Source organism: Erinaceus europaeus, chromosome 9, assembly GCF_950295315.1.
Source record: "Erinaceus europaeus chromosome 9, mEriEur2.1, whole genome shotgun sequence".
NCBI lineage: Eukaryota > Metazoa > Chordata > Mammalia > Eulipotyphla > Erinaceidae > Erinaceus > Erinaceus europaeus.
Window position 1 is genome coordinate 54,630,939 of NC_080170.1, and position 14,978 is coordinate 54,645,916.

Here is a 14,978-nt window from a genome sequence, read left to right on the forward strand (position 1 = left end):
TTAACCAGGTGTGCTACCGCCTGGCCCCCAAAATAAACAACTTAAAAATAGCACTTAATGTTGCTATGAAAAAAAGCTCCTAGATATACTGAATTTGAAGTACTACTTTGGCAGTATTAGCAAAGTCAGACCAAATTATTTTGTGAGTTTTATATGGCCTGTGGGCTGGACAGTTCCCATTCCTGCTATAAATGGTGATGGTAGTGATTATTCAATGATAGATAATAACACGAATTTTTGGAAATCAGTGAAAAGTTTTTTTTTAAATTTATTTTATTTATTAGAGACAGAGGGAAATTGAGAGGGGAGAGGGAGATAGAGGAGAGAGACACACCTGCAGCCCTGCTTCACCACTTGTGAAGCTTTCCCCCTGCAGGTGGGGATGAGGGGCTTGAACCTGGGTCTTCGTATGCTGTAATATGTGCACTAACCAGGTGTGCCACCACTTGGTCCCTCTAGATCTTTTCTATTGTCATAAACATAGGTGATTCAACTCCCTGACTATTAGTTGTAATACATAGTGCAGAGTGTATATCTGTGGCAATGAATCTCACAGCTTGTCACCTAATTAAAAAAAAAAGTGTGGGGCTGAGTGGTGGCACACCTGGTTGGGTGCACATGTTACAGTGTGCAAGAACCTGGGTTCAAGCCCCAGGTTGCCACCTGCAGGGGGAAAGCTTCACAAGTGGTGAAGCAGTGCTGCAGGTGTCTCTCTGTCTCCATGTCTCTCTGTCTCCCCCTTCCTCTCAACTTCTGGTTGTCTCTAAAAAATTTTTAAAAAGTGTATATACACACACACACATACTGGAATAGCTATTTTAACTTTTGCAGCATGTTATATTCATTTTTAAAAAATTCATTTTTGTCTGGATGATATCAACCCAATCTGCTATTAAACTACTTGACATAGCTTATAGTTTATGGTATGATTTCTTCATTCTGAGGAGAAAAGCACAGCTCAATGAAATTTTCAGGTGACTCTGTTTTCATTTGGACACTTCAATAAATTAGGTTCACAAGGAAAGAAGTTATTGTTCAAGATGAAGAGTTCATAGAACCAGCTCAGCTGCTTTCATTTTGTGATTTGAGGGAATTGTATTAAGTCCCTTTCAAGCTTACCTTCAGTAATAATACATTTTTTTCGTATATAATGGTAATTTTTTAAATTTTATTTTGGATAGAAATTGAGAGGGGAGAGGGTGGGAGAGAAACCTGCAGCATTACTTCATCACTCATGAAGCTTCCCCCCTGCAGGTAGAGACCTGGAGTGTAAACCTGGGTCCTTGAACACTGTAATATATGCTCTCTACCTAGGACCCAGGTCCTAGGTGAGCCACCACCCAGCCCCCTGTAATGACAATTTTAAAGAGACTGAGACAGTTCTCACCAGCTCGGATGTGATTCAATGATGCCAGCATCCTCAACATGAAGGAGGCTGGAACAGTGATGGTGTTTCTTGTCTCCTCTAACATGAGCTCATTTCGAGTTATAACCTAGAAGGCAAGTTTAATAGCCATGTCAAAGATTAGAGGAACTGTACTTTTTCCTGGAAGATTAAGAAAAAAGTAAAAAAAAAAAAAAAAACCTAGCAAGTTCTAGCAGAACTTCACTCTTTAAATAGTCTAATGCTTTATCCACTGATCCACCTCCCAGACCACTCAACATTTAAAAAAAAAAAAAAAAAAAAACTTTTGTTTTTGAGGTAACTTTGGGTAACAAGACTAAATGTTTTAGAAGACAACTTCAATCTTCAAAATGTGTTACACCACTTTGTCTCCTATCAAAGCACCAACAGCCAAAGTCTGCTGGACCCTTGATAACCTCAGTTCTTCTTTTTGAAGAATTTAAGATTCTGGGAGTCAGGTGGTAGCACAACGGGTTAAATGCACGTGGTGCAAAGTGCAAGGACTGGCGAAAGGATCCCAGTTCAAGCCTCTGGCTCCCCATCTGCAGGGGAGTTGCTTCACAAGCGGTGAAGCAGGTCTGCAGGTGTCTGTCTTTCTCTCCCCCTCTCTCCATTTCTCTCTGCCCTATCCAACAACAACGACATCAACGACTACAGCAATAAAAAAAAATTTTTTAAAAGGGTAACAAAAAATGGGAATAAATATTTTTTAAAAAAAGAATTTAAGATTCTATTTATTTATTAATGAAAAGGGTAGGAGGAGGAGGAGCAGGAAGAGAACCAGACATCACTCTGGTATATCTGTTGCCAGGGACTGAACTCAGGATTCCACGATGGAGAGTCCAACACTTTACCCACTGTGTCGCTTCTTGGACTGTAGTAACTGCAGTCTGAGACCAAGGACTTCATTTGGTCCTTGCACATAGTGCTATGTATGCTTAACCACGTATATCACTGCCTGGCCCTTCTCTACATTCTTCTCTATTTTTTCTACATACGTCTCTATTTTTGATCAGTGCCATTTTATTTATGTGCCTTGATGAGATTAAGTTTGGACTTAGGAATTTGATTCCTTTCTCTCTTTTTTTATAATTTCTTTCTTTTTTTGTTGTTGTTATTGGATAGAGACAGAGAGAAATTGAGAGAGAAGGGGAAGATAGAGAGGAAGAGAGACAGACAGACACCTGCAAACTGCTTCACTGCCTACAGGTGGGGAGTCAGGGGCTTGAACTGGGATTCTAACCAGTCCTTGTGCTTTGCGCCATATGCGCTTAACCCGCTGCGCTATATAATTTCTTTTTATTGCCACCAGGTTGATCACTGGGGCCCGTTGCCTACAGAACAAATCCACAACAGTTCATGGTGGCCATTTTTTTCCTGTTGATAGAACAGAAGTTGAGAGGAGAGAGGAAGATAAGAGAGGTAATGAGAGAGAGACTTGAAGCTCTATTTCACCACTCATGAAGCTTCCCCCTGCAGGTGGGGACCACAGGTTTGAACCCGGGTTCTTATGCATGGTAGTATGTGTTCAACTGGGTACACCACCGAGTCCCCTTATTTCTTCCTTTTTTTTTTTTTTTAAACCAGAGCACTGCTCAGCACTGGCTTATGGTGGTGCAGGGGATTGAACCTGGGAGATTCTCTTTGCATAACCATTATGCTATCTACCCCTGCCCCTCTCTCATTTTTTCTTTTTTTCTTTTTTTTTTTTTTTTAGTTTATCTGTGACATTTATTGCTTCTGAATTGAATCTTTTTTTCCTTCTTACATTCTATGGTGAGAATGTTGTTCCTGTTAATGTTGTTCTCACAGTTCTATTAAATTTTCTTCATTAGTTGTTGTTTTGCTGGTTATTTTTGGAGGGAGGAGATGACTTCCTCTAATTTTTAAAACTTTATTTATTCCTTTTTGTTGCCTTTGTTTTATTGTTATAGTTATTATTGTTGTTGGATAGGACAGAGAGAAATGGAGTGAGGAGAGGAAGACAGAGAGGGGGAGAGAAAGACAGACACCTGCAGACCTGCTTCACTGCCTGTGAAGGGACACCCCTGCAGGTGGGGAGCCAGGGGCTTGAACCGGGATCCTTCTGCAGGTCCTTGCACTTTGCGCCATGTGCTCTTTACCCGCTGCGCTACCACCCAGACTCCCTGACTTCTTCTATTTTATCTTCCTGTTTACTGTTTTTGACTTTTGACTTCTGCCATTCTGCATGTGTTCACTTCTATTGTATTTAATTGTTACTATATTCTTTATCTCTCTGATATATATATAAAATATTTAAAAAAAAATATATATATATATATAAATTTTTTTTAACCAGAGCACTGTTCAGCTCTGGCTTATGGTGGTGCGGGGGATTGAACCTGGGACTTTGGAGCCTCAGGCATGAGAGACTATTTGCATAACCATTATGCTATCTACCCTCCGCCCATCTCTCTGATTTCTGCTACAATTATTCTTTGACTAAGTTTTCTTATATAGAAATTTTTATTTTGGTGAGTATTCTTAGGACCATTAATTTATACAACTCTTGAATTTTGGGTTCCCTTCTAGCTATTATCTTAATCTATCATTATGAGTAATGTTCTGTGTTGCCATTGCCATTATGTTTTTCTGGGAGGACCAGGACCAGAGGTCTGTCTGCTGGCCTGAGCATGACTGAGAATTCAGACCCAAGTGATACTAGACTACCATTTTTTTTTTTAATCTTTACCTGTTGGATAGAGACAGTCAGAAATTGAAAGGGAAGGGGGTGATAGAAAGGGAGAGAGACAGAGAGACACCTGCAGCACTGCTTCACCACTTGTGTTCATATCACAGTGCACAAGAACCCAGGTTCGAACCCCTGGACCCTACCTGCAGGGGGAAAGCTTCATGAGTGGTGAAGCAGGGCTGCAGGTGTCTATCTCCCTTTCTATCTCCCCTCCCATCTCAATTTCTGTTAATAATAAATAAAAATATTGCAGGAATTGTGTGGAGTTGTACCCCTCCTACCCTATGGTTTTGTTAATTAATCCTTTCTTTAATAAAAAAAAAATAAATAAAAATAAAAATATTAAAAAAAAGAGAGACTCTCTGCAGTCAGGAAGCAGGATCTCAAACCTATATCCCTGTGTATGGTAATTAATGTGTGAGCTTAACTAGGTGTGCCAACACCTGGCCCCTAAAATCTGTTTTTCCTTAAATTAAAATATACTTTAGTATTAATGACAGTCAATATTCAAATTAGCAAAATGTTTCCCTTTTTTTTGAGATTTTATTTATTTATTCATGAAGAAGATAGGTGGAGAGAAAGAATCAGATATCACTCTGGTACATGTGCTGCCAGGGACTGAACTTGGGACCTCACGCTTGAGAGTCCCATGCTTTATCCACTGCACCACGTCCCGGACCACTTAATTTATAGCTATATGCATGTTTTAATCTTAATCCTTTTGAAAAATATTTACTGTATTTATTATTTATTAGATAGTGACAGAGAAATTGAGAGGATAAGCGTAGACAGATAGACACCTGCAACGCTGCTTCACCAATTGTGAAGCTTCCACCCTGCGGGTTGGGACCAGGGTCTTGAACCTGGGTCCTTGCACACTGTAATGTGTGCACTTACCACCACCTCGCCTCCATTTGAATTCTTTATCTTTCTTAAAGCTTGACTTAAATTACAATAACTTGTTTTGTTACCTTCAAATAGTAAGTTGCTTTTTTCTATTTATTTATTTACTTTTATTTACCAGAACAGTGCTCATCTCTGGTTTACGGGGGTGTAGGGGATTGAACCTGGGACTTTGGAACCTCAGGCATGAGTCTCTTTATATAACCATTATGCTATCTATTCCTTCCCTTCTTTATTCTTTTTTTTTGAAATTTAATATTTATTTATTTAAGAAAGGAGACATTAACAAAACCATAGAATAAGAGGGGTACAATTCCGCACAATTCCCATAACCCGGTCTCCACATCCCACCCCCTCCCCTGATAGCCTTCCCATTCTCTATCTCTCTGGGAGTCTGGATTCAGGGTCGTTGTGGTCTTTATTCTTTTAAAGAAGCATTTCAGGAACACAATGAAATATGACTTATAAAAGAAATTCTTACTTCATCAGCAAGTTTTCGATTAAAAATCCTTGACTCCTCTAGTGGTGACCAGATCTTTATGTCATAATCTATTCCAGATGAGGCTAGAACTAGAAAGAAAATGTACATATCAATGTAAAACTTAGAAACAATGTCAGTAATTTAATCTGTGCGTATATACATATGTGCATCAAAATTGAGAAGAGATAGAAATTACTTTGACACATTTGTTAAATTGAGTATGTAATACTGAAAATTTCCTAGTTATCTTAAGACAGCTTTTTTCCCTTTTGTTGCCCTTGTTTTTATCATTGCTGTGGTTATTATTATTGTTGTTATTGATGTCATTGTTGTTGGATAGGACAGAGAGAAGTCGAGAGAGGAGGGGAGGACAGAAAGGAGAGAAAGAGACACCAGCACACATGCTTCACCGATTGTGAAGCGAACCGCTCCCCCAAGAGGCGGGAAGCCGGGGGCTCAAACTGGGATCCTTACGCCGGTCCCTGCATTTCATGCTATGTGCGCTTAATCCACTGTTCCACCGCCTGACTGCCCAAGACGTAGTTTTAAGACTACCATGAAATCACTGAAATTTCTTTCTCACTCATTGTGTTCTTTTCTGAGAAACATTTGCAATTTCAAATGGAAGGTAACAACTCATAATTAATTTAGATGTGAAGATTACAAACTCATAGGTTCAATTTGTATAAGCAGCAAAAAAATTCAGTCAACTCTTAAAACTAAGAAAAGAACAAATAATGGAAGCATACACTCTACCCTATCTTCCCAAAAGTGCTTTATTTGAAAACCTAGGAGAGCTGTAGCTGACTCAAGGGTTATCAGTAAGGACAAACTGATATATATATATATATTTATTGCCACCAATGTTATTGCTGGGGCTTGGTGCCTGCACAATGAATCCAGCATTCCTCATGGCCATTTATTTTTCTCCTTTATTTGATAGGACAGAGAGAAATGGGGGGGAGGGGAGATAGACCAGGAGAGAGAGAGATACTTGCAGCACTGCTTCACTAGCAGTGAAGCACTTGCGGGGGAATGGGGATAACCTTTGTGTGCTTAGCCAGGTGCAACGACTGGCTCCTGGGTTATTTTTATTTATTTATTTATTTTTAATGTTTATTTATTTTCCCTTTTGTTGCCCTTGTTTTTTTATTGTTACTGTAGTTATTATTGTTGTTGTTATTGATGTAGTTGTTAGATAGTAGAGAAATGGAGGAGGGGAAGATAGAGATGGGGAGAGAAAGACAGACACCTACAGACCTGCTTCACCACCTGTGAAGCGACTCCCCTGCAGGTGGGGAGCCAGGGGCTTGAACCGGGATCCTTACTCCAGTCCTTGCGCTTCGCACCACTTGCGCTTAACCCACTGCGCTACCACCCGCCTCCTCCCTGGGTTTTTAATTGACAACTAGTCCTGGTCTTAGAAAAGATCACCTTACTTGGGTCAAAGGGATGTGGTTGTAGGCAGTTGACCACATGATTATCAGCTTCCAGAAGCATCAAATGCTCCGCAGTATGACGATCCCAGATGAAGATGTGACCACAATCAGAGCCACTCATTACAAAGTTAGCACCCCAGAAATTGGCTTCTTTTATCTAAAGGTTAGAAGAGGGAAAGTATAAGGAAATACAAATTAAAGTTTGTTTTGTTTAGTCCTCACTGGGGCTTTTCTACTTGAGCTGACTTTTTCAGAGAGACAAAAACAGGGAGACAGAGGCAGAAAGGGTAAGATACCATAATACTGAAGTTTTTTGTTATGTAGGAATGCCAGGCTCAAACCTGGGTTGTGCATGTGACAAAACAAGTTCACTTGTGGTCTGGGAGGCGGCGCAGTGGATAAAGTATTGGACTCTCAAGTATGAGGTCCTGAATTCAATCCCCGGCAGCACATATACTGGAGTGATATCTGGTTCTTTCTCTTCTCCTATCCCTCTCATTAATAAATAAATAAAATATTTAAAAAAAAAACCAAACAAGTTCACTATCCAGATGATTGACTTGATGGCATCAAATCAAATAATTTTTTCTTTTAGTGGTGGAATAGGAGTCTTATACCTTACACATGTGTGATTCCACTGCTCAAGGCCTCCCCGCCCCCCATACAGAGACACACAAAGGGGCTGGGTGGTGGTGCAGCTGGTTTGAGCATACACTACAATGCGCAAGGACCCAGGTTCAAGTCCCTGGTCGCTCGCTACCTGCAGTGGGGAAGCTTTGCAAGTGGTGAAGTAGTGCTGCAGGTGTCTCTCTTTCTCTCTACATCTCCCCTTATCCTCTTGATTTATGGCTGTCTCTACCCAATAAAATAAAAAGACTCCACACTGCCACAGCACATCCCACCTGAGGACAGATTTGAACTTGGGTTGTAAACATGATACATCAGGTACTCGATAAGCTGTCTGATCCTCAAGTCAAAGATTTATTTACTTACTTATTGTCCCCAGGATTATTGCTGGGGCTCAGTGTTGGCACTATAAATCCACTGCTCCTGGCTGCCATTTTTCATTTTTTATTGGCTAGGACAGAGAGAAATCAAGAGGGGAGGAGAAATGGGAGAGCAAGAGAGATATTTGCAGATCTGCTTCACCGCTTGTGAAACGACTCCCCTGCAGGTGGGGAGCCAGGATCCTTGCACTGGTCCTTGAGCTTTGTACTATGTGTGCTTAACCTGGTGTCCCATCGCCCAGCCCCCAAGTCAAAAATTTATTATGTTCTCAAGTTAAATAAATTTATAGGCTTAGGAAATTACAAAAAAAAAAAAGAACAGAAAAGAATTTTTATCTTCTAGCATCTTAAATCATGAGACAGGTTTACCAGCAGGCGTGATAAAGCAGTAAGTAATAGCAAGATCCCCATGAGGAAAAGGGTTCTCCATTCAGTGCTTTTCTTTTCTTTTTAATTTTTTATTTATAAAATGTAAACACTAACAAGACCATAGGATAAGAGTGGTACAATTCCCACCACCAGAACTCTGCATCCTATTCCCTCCTCTGATAGCTTTCTTATTCTTTAACCCACTGGGAGCATGGACCCAGGGTCATTATGGAGTGCAGAAGGTAGACTCAGTGCTTTTCTATAGTGTCTTAGAAAGTTCCTGGGAAATGCTAAGTACTACATTAATGACTACTAAATAAAAGAATGAGTGGCCTGAGAAGTTGTGTAATGTAGAGAGCTGGAATTACACACATGAAGTCTCAAGTTTGATCTCCAGCACAGTATACACAAGAATGATGCTCTGATTCTCTTTTTTTTTTTTTTTAAAGATTTTATTTATTTATTAATGAGAAAGATAGGAAAGAGAGAGAAAAGAGAAAGAACCAGACATCACTCTGGTACATGTGCTGCCGGGAATTGAACTCACAACCTCATGATTGAGAGTCTAGTGCCTTAGCCACTGCGCCACCTCCTGGACAACATCTGCTTCTCTTCCTAATAAGTAAGTAAACATTTTTGTCATTGCTGGGGCTTCATCACTCCAAGTTAACTTTTTTTTTTTTTAATATATAGAAAGAGACAGAGATAGCAAGACAGACGCAGAGAGTGAAAAGGTCTTCTCAGTGCAGTAGGTACCAGGTTTGAGCCTAGGATGTGTGCATGAAACATCCTAGTGTAAACCAGCTCACCTGCCCAATAAGTAAGTAATTTACTTGTTTGCTTGCTTATTTTTAAACCAGAGTACTGCTCAGCTCTGATTTATGTTGGTGTCAGAGACTCAACCTGGGACCTTGGAATCTCAGTCTTGGGAAAATTTTTTTGTATAAACATGCTGGCTCCACAGTCCCCAATAAATAAATTTTAAAATATAAATAAAGGAGTGGACTGGGAGATAGTGCAATGAATAAGGTGCTGGACTTTGGAGTATGAAGTCTTGAGTTCAATCCCTGTCATCATATATTCCAGAGTGATGCTCTGGTTCTTCTCTCTCTGTCTCTCTGTCTCTCTCTCTCTCCTCTTTCTCTTCTCTCTTGCTCTCTCATTTCTGGTACTAACAAATAAATATTAAAAAATAACTCAGTGGTCCAGGAGGTGGCGCAGTGGATAAAGCACAGACTCTCAAGCATGAGGTCCTGAGTTCAATCCCTGGCGGCACATGTACCAGAGTGATGTCTGGTTCTTTCTCTCTTCATATCTTTCTCATGAATAAATAAAATATTAAAAAAAATAACTCAATGAAGTGGCTGGGCAGTGGTGCACCTGGTTGAGCACACATGTTACTAGGACCCAGGTTTGAGGTGCTTCAATTGTTCCTTTTTATATCTTTCTTTATGCCATAAGAACAAAAAGAGCAATCCTTTTACTAACTGTTAAAGTATTCTCACAATTGAGCTAATATATATATAATTTTTTTTTCTCCCCTCCTAGCTCAGGCTTATGGTGGTGGTATGGATTGAACCTGGGACTTTGGATTCTCAAGCATGAATGTCTTTTTGCATAACCATTATGCTATCTCCCCTACTCCCTTTTTATAATAATTCATTACATCAACAATATTCATAGAAAGCTACTTATTTCCCCACTTCAAAAAAATCACTTTTTTGCCTAGACTATAAGATGAAAAACCATTCTGTAGATGCTTTTTGGATAACTCAGTAGTTCAAGATATGAATAATTCATGAAGCAGAGCAACAGCTATATTAATCTTGCAAGATTCTCTTAAATAATAAATAATATTAAAAACACGGGGCTGGGTGGTGGCGCACCTGGTTGAGCACATGTTAAAATGCACAAGAACCGATGTTCGAACCTCCAGTCCCCACCTGCACGGAGAAAGCTTCACAAGTGGTGAAGCAGTGCTGTAGGTGTCTCTCTGTCTCTCACCCTCTCTATTCCTCCCTTTCCTTTTGATTTCTGACCGTCTCTATCCAATAAATAAAGAAAATTAAAAAATTTAAAAAACTTAAAAAAAATAAAATCTAGAGAAAAAAATGAATCTTCATTTGTAAGTCTTGAAAGGTTATAATTAAAATAATATAGTATATTCTGCAATATACCTGGAACTTTTTTTTTTTTTTTTACTGTCACCAGGGTTATTGTTGGGGCTTGGTGCCAGCACTACAAATCCACCACTCTTGGTGGCCATTTTTAATTATCCTACCTTCCTTACTCTTTTATTAGATAGGATAGAGAAACTGAGAGGTGGGGGAGATAGAGAAAAGACACCCACAGACCTGCTTCATTATTTGTGAAGCATCCCCCCTGTAGTTGGGGAGTAGGGGCTTAAACCTGGGTCTTTGTGCACAGTAGTATGTGTGCTAAACTAGGTGCACTACTACTAACTTATTTTTTTAATAAGTCCTAACTTATTATTTAAAATTTTTTTTCTTTTTATTTATTTATTTATTTTTTCTTTTCTTTTTTGTTTCCAAGGTTATCGCTGGGGCTCAGTACCTGCACTGCAAATCCACTGCTCCTGGAGGCCATTTTTCCCAGTTTGTTGCCCTTGTTGTTGTTGTTATTATTGCCATTGCTGTTGTTGTTTGATAGGACAGAGAGAAATCCAGAGAGAAGACAGAGAAGGGAGAGAAAGACAGACACCTGCAGACCTTCTTCAACACCTGTGAAGCGAGCCCCTGTAGGTGGGGAGCTGGGGGTTCTAACCGGGATCCTTACACTGGTCTGTGCGTTTCACACCATGTGCACTTTACCTACTGCGCAACCGACTGACCCCCCCTAACTTATTTTTTTTAAGACTTAAAAAAAAAAAAAAAACAGAATATGGCTCAGCCTTAGCTTATAGTGATACTGAAGGTTGAACCTGTGACTTAGGCATGAGTATAACTGCGTTTCAGATATTCAAGTCTTTTTCTCCGGAACCAACAATAGGGTGTTAGTATAAGCTACAAAAATCTACTAGAAAGGTAGGCAAAAAAAAGAAGTGATAGTTACTTATATAAGTTAAAATTTCAAGATTCTAAAGCAGTTCCTTGGTATGGTAGTGCTTTTGTAAGAAATAATGGCCTTCCAGGCTGGAGAGATATAGCTCAGCCCGGGAAGGCATGTATCTTGCCATGCAAGTGGCCTAGCTTGGAATCCTGGCACTACATGGGAATGCCATAGCATCGAGGAGCAAGTTCTAGTACTGTTATATCTCTCCCTTCCTATACGTATCTTTCTCTGAATGAAAAAATATCAGCCACAGAGCAGTGAAACTGTATATGCCTGGGGGTCCAGGCTCTACCCAAAAAGGCTTTTCATATTTTATAGGACTAAAGGAACCATGTCTGGGCAAATAAATAAATACAAAGGTACAACTCTATTATAGTCAAATCACACAGGCAATATATGAAGAGAATCATTTGTACTATGAAACTAATTTCTCCATCGTGTCATGAGCAGTACCATTGTTCTGGAGTTTCGATGGCCCTTATAGACCATCTTCACTAGCGGCCTTCTAATGTTCAAAGTATCCAGTTCTTCCATCTCTTTCCTTTCTTTTCTCCGCCTGAAGAACTCCTGAATTCGGGCAACAGCAGAGCGTCTATGAATTACATATTAAATGAAGAAACAAAACAAAACAAAAAAACATGAAAATGAGAAATGTTAAAATATGGCAGATCTAGAAAATATTTAAACTTAAATTATCTCAATAAAGCATCCCCAACCAAAAGCATAAAAAGGCAGACATAACAATGAGACTACTTTAGACTAGTTGAGTTACTAATACAAAAATGTTCTTGTTAAGAATCACTTAGATATTTGATACTGGTTGAAAAAGGAAATTGCATGCGGCACACTGGTTTTTTAAAGGGCTAGTTTATAAAAACAATATAGACAAAATCCAATATGCAATTTACTACAAATAAGTAAATCCTACTGAATGCTGTTTCTCCTTTTCATATTTTAAAAAGCAAACTATACAGAGAAATCTAAAGAGATCTATGCTAACATATAAAAAATATAAACTAAAGTTCTGTGAATTTGTTAAAAGATGTTCCAGTAAAACAATCATAGACTGGTCAAGAGATCAATAAATGTAATAAAACAAGGATTTTCCAACAGAACCACTTCTTTAGAATGCTGTGTTAAGAGTGAAGACATTGAGACAGATGCTACTTTCCCAAGACCAGAACTGGTAATAGACTTGAAGCCTATAGGATAATGGCTTCTTTTTAAGACTGATATAATTATCAGAAGTAGCTTTTCCTAACACATGGTGTTACCTAATTAAGTCTGTTAGGCTGAATCTGTTCTTTAAAACATTTTAATTTGACATCTAATAGAACAAAAATCCAAAAACATGTAAAAAGCCTACAAGAAAAGCCAACACCATGACAAGAAAAGAAAAAAGACATAAATGAGTAAGAAATTTGGATGAAATGAATTACTAATACACAATATGATCAGTCTCACTAAAAAGAGAAAATAAAACAAACCATTCTTGGATGGGTGACATAGCTCACTTAGGTAGTTAGTGTCTTCTGCTTTGCCGTATGTGTGACCCAGGTTTAAATATGGCCCCCACCATACTGAGATAAGTAAGTTCTGGTTGTTATCATGTCTTTTACTTTCTCTGCCTCTCTATAGCTATCTAAAACAGAAACAAAACTGGTTAGCTCTCTTGCAGTCCAGGAAGTGGCACAGTAAATAAGGCATGAGGTCCTGAGTTTGATCCTTAGCAATGTGTATACCAGAGAGATACTATGGTTCTCTTTCTCACTTCCTCCCCCCTTTCTCACTATCATATGTATATAAATATTAAAAAAAAAACTTTTAAAGCAAATCACTATCTAGTTATGTCCATCAAAGTAAGTGGGTTTTTATGTCTATCAGGGTAGCAAGGCACTGCTGGAGGGACTTACAAATGATTCTAATATAGAAAAAAAAAGTGTCTTCTTTCATGTAAACTTTATATTGATATAGACCACATGTACAGGAAGGTATAAACTCAGTGAATTCTCACAAACAAAAGAAGTCCATGTAACTTCCATGACTACTGAGTCAGCATAACCAGAATTTCAGAAGTCTATTGAGTGCTCCAATTAAAATGGAATAGTCTATAACCCAGAAAGTGGTGTAGTAGATAAGACACTGAACTCTCAAGTGGTGTCAAGTTCAATCCCTGACAGCACAAGACTTAAGATGGTCTGGTTCTCTCTACATCCTGATCCCTTTCTCATAAATTAAAAAAAATTAGATGTTATCAATCTGTATTATATATTATATAACCAATATCAGGAAACCTGTCACTAACTCATACCATAAGTAATTACCTAAGAGGAAAAGTTTCAACTGGGGGCCGGTTGAACACCTGGTTGAGTGTACATGTTACAGTGCTCAAGGACCCAGGTTCAAAGCCCTGATTCCCACCTGCAAGGGGAAAGCTTTGCAAGTGGTGAAGCAGGGCTGCAGGTATCTGTTTCTCTTCCTATCTCTTCCATGCCTTTCATTTCTGGCTATCTCATGTCTCTATGTAATAAATTTTAAAAAATTAAAAAAATAAGTTTCAACTGTACAAATTAGGAAACATGAAGTAACTGTAGATGCTACTCCTATATATAATCAGGTTAATATTCATTTTTAGCTAACAGTTTGTGATGAGTGATCTCAGAATAAATTAATTGAAGTAATTCTACTAGAGGATACTTCTTAAACAATGAAAGAATATATGTATATTATATATGTATATTATATATTCTACTAGAGGATACTTCTTAAACAATGAAAGAATATATGTATATATATACTTATATATATATATTTGAAAATAGTAACTATACTATACACTCTGCAAATATGGTCAAGTGGAAATTAATAATGATACACATGAAGAACAAAAAGTCAGCAAATAGCTATGTATAAAAAGTCTACTGTACTGGGCTGGGAGGTGGCACAGTGATAAGGCTTTGGACTCTCAAGCATGAGGTCCTGAGTTCGATCCCCAGCAGCAAATGTACCAAAGTGATGTCTGGTTCTTTCTCTCTCTCCCCTCCTATCTTTCTCATTAATAAATAAGTAAAATAAAAAAGAAGGTAAAGAAGAATAATTAGAAGCAGAATGTAGTCCCCACACCTATGGACATGTAATCTTTGACAAAGGTGCCCAGACTATTAAATGGGGAAAGCAGAGTCCCTTCAACAAATGGTGTTGGAAACAATGGGTTGAAACATGCAGAAGAATGAAACTGAATCACTGTATTTCACCAAATACAAAAGTAAATTCCAAGTGGATCAAGGACTTGGATGTTAGACCACAAACTATCAGATACTTAGAGGAAAATATTGGCAGAACTCTTTTCCACATAAATTTTAAAGACATTTTCAATGAAACGAATCCAATTACAAAGAAGACTAAGGCAAGCATAAACCTATGGGACTACATCAAATTAAAAAGCTTCTTCACAGCAAAAGAAACCACTACCCAAACCAAGAGACCCCTCACAGAATGGGAGAAGATCTTTACATGCCATACATCAGATAAGAGTTTAATAACCAACATATATAAAGAGCTTGCCAAACTCAACAAGACAACAAATAAC

General features: G+C 38.5%; 1 protein-coding gene across 9 annotated transcripts in view; it reads right to left on the reverse strand.

The window, feature by feature from the left end:
- Nucleotides 1-14,978, reverse strand: part of DCAF6 (DDB1 and CUL4 associated factor 6) — a 125,442-nt gene that overhangs the window by 1,477 nt on the left and 108,987 nt on the right. For all 9 annotated transcript variants that reach the window (XM_060197983.1, XM_060197986.1, XM_060197985.1 and 6 more), the window contains 4 exons: nt 11,843-11,981; nt 6,942-7,098; nt 5,503-5,591; nt 1,388-1,493 (listed from right to left, as the gene is read on the reverse strand). In XM_060197983.1, the coding sequence (XP_060053966.1) occupies nt 1,388-1,493; nt 5,503-5,591; nt 6,942-7,098; nt 11,843-11,981 (491 nt within the window). The remainder of the gene's footprint in view (nt 1-1,387; nt 1,494-5,502; nt 5,592-6,941; nt 7,099-11,842; nt 11,982-14,978) is intronic.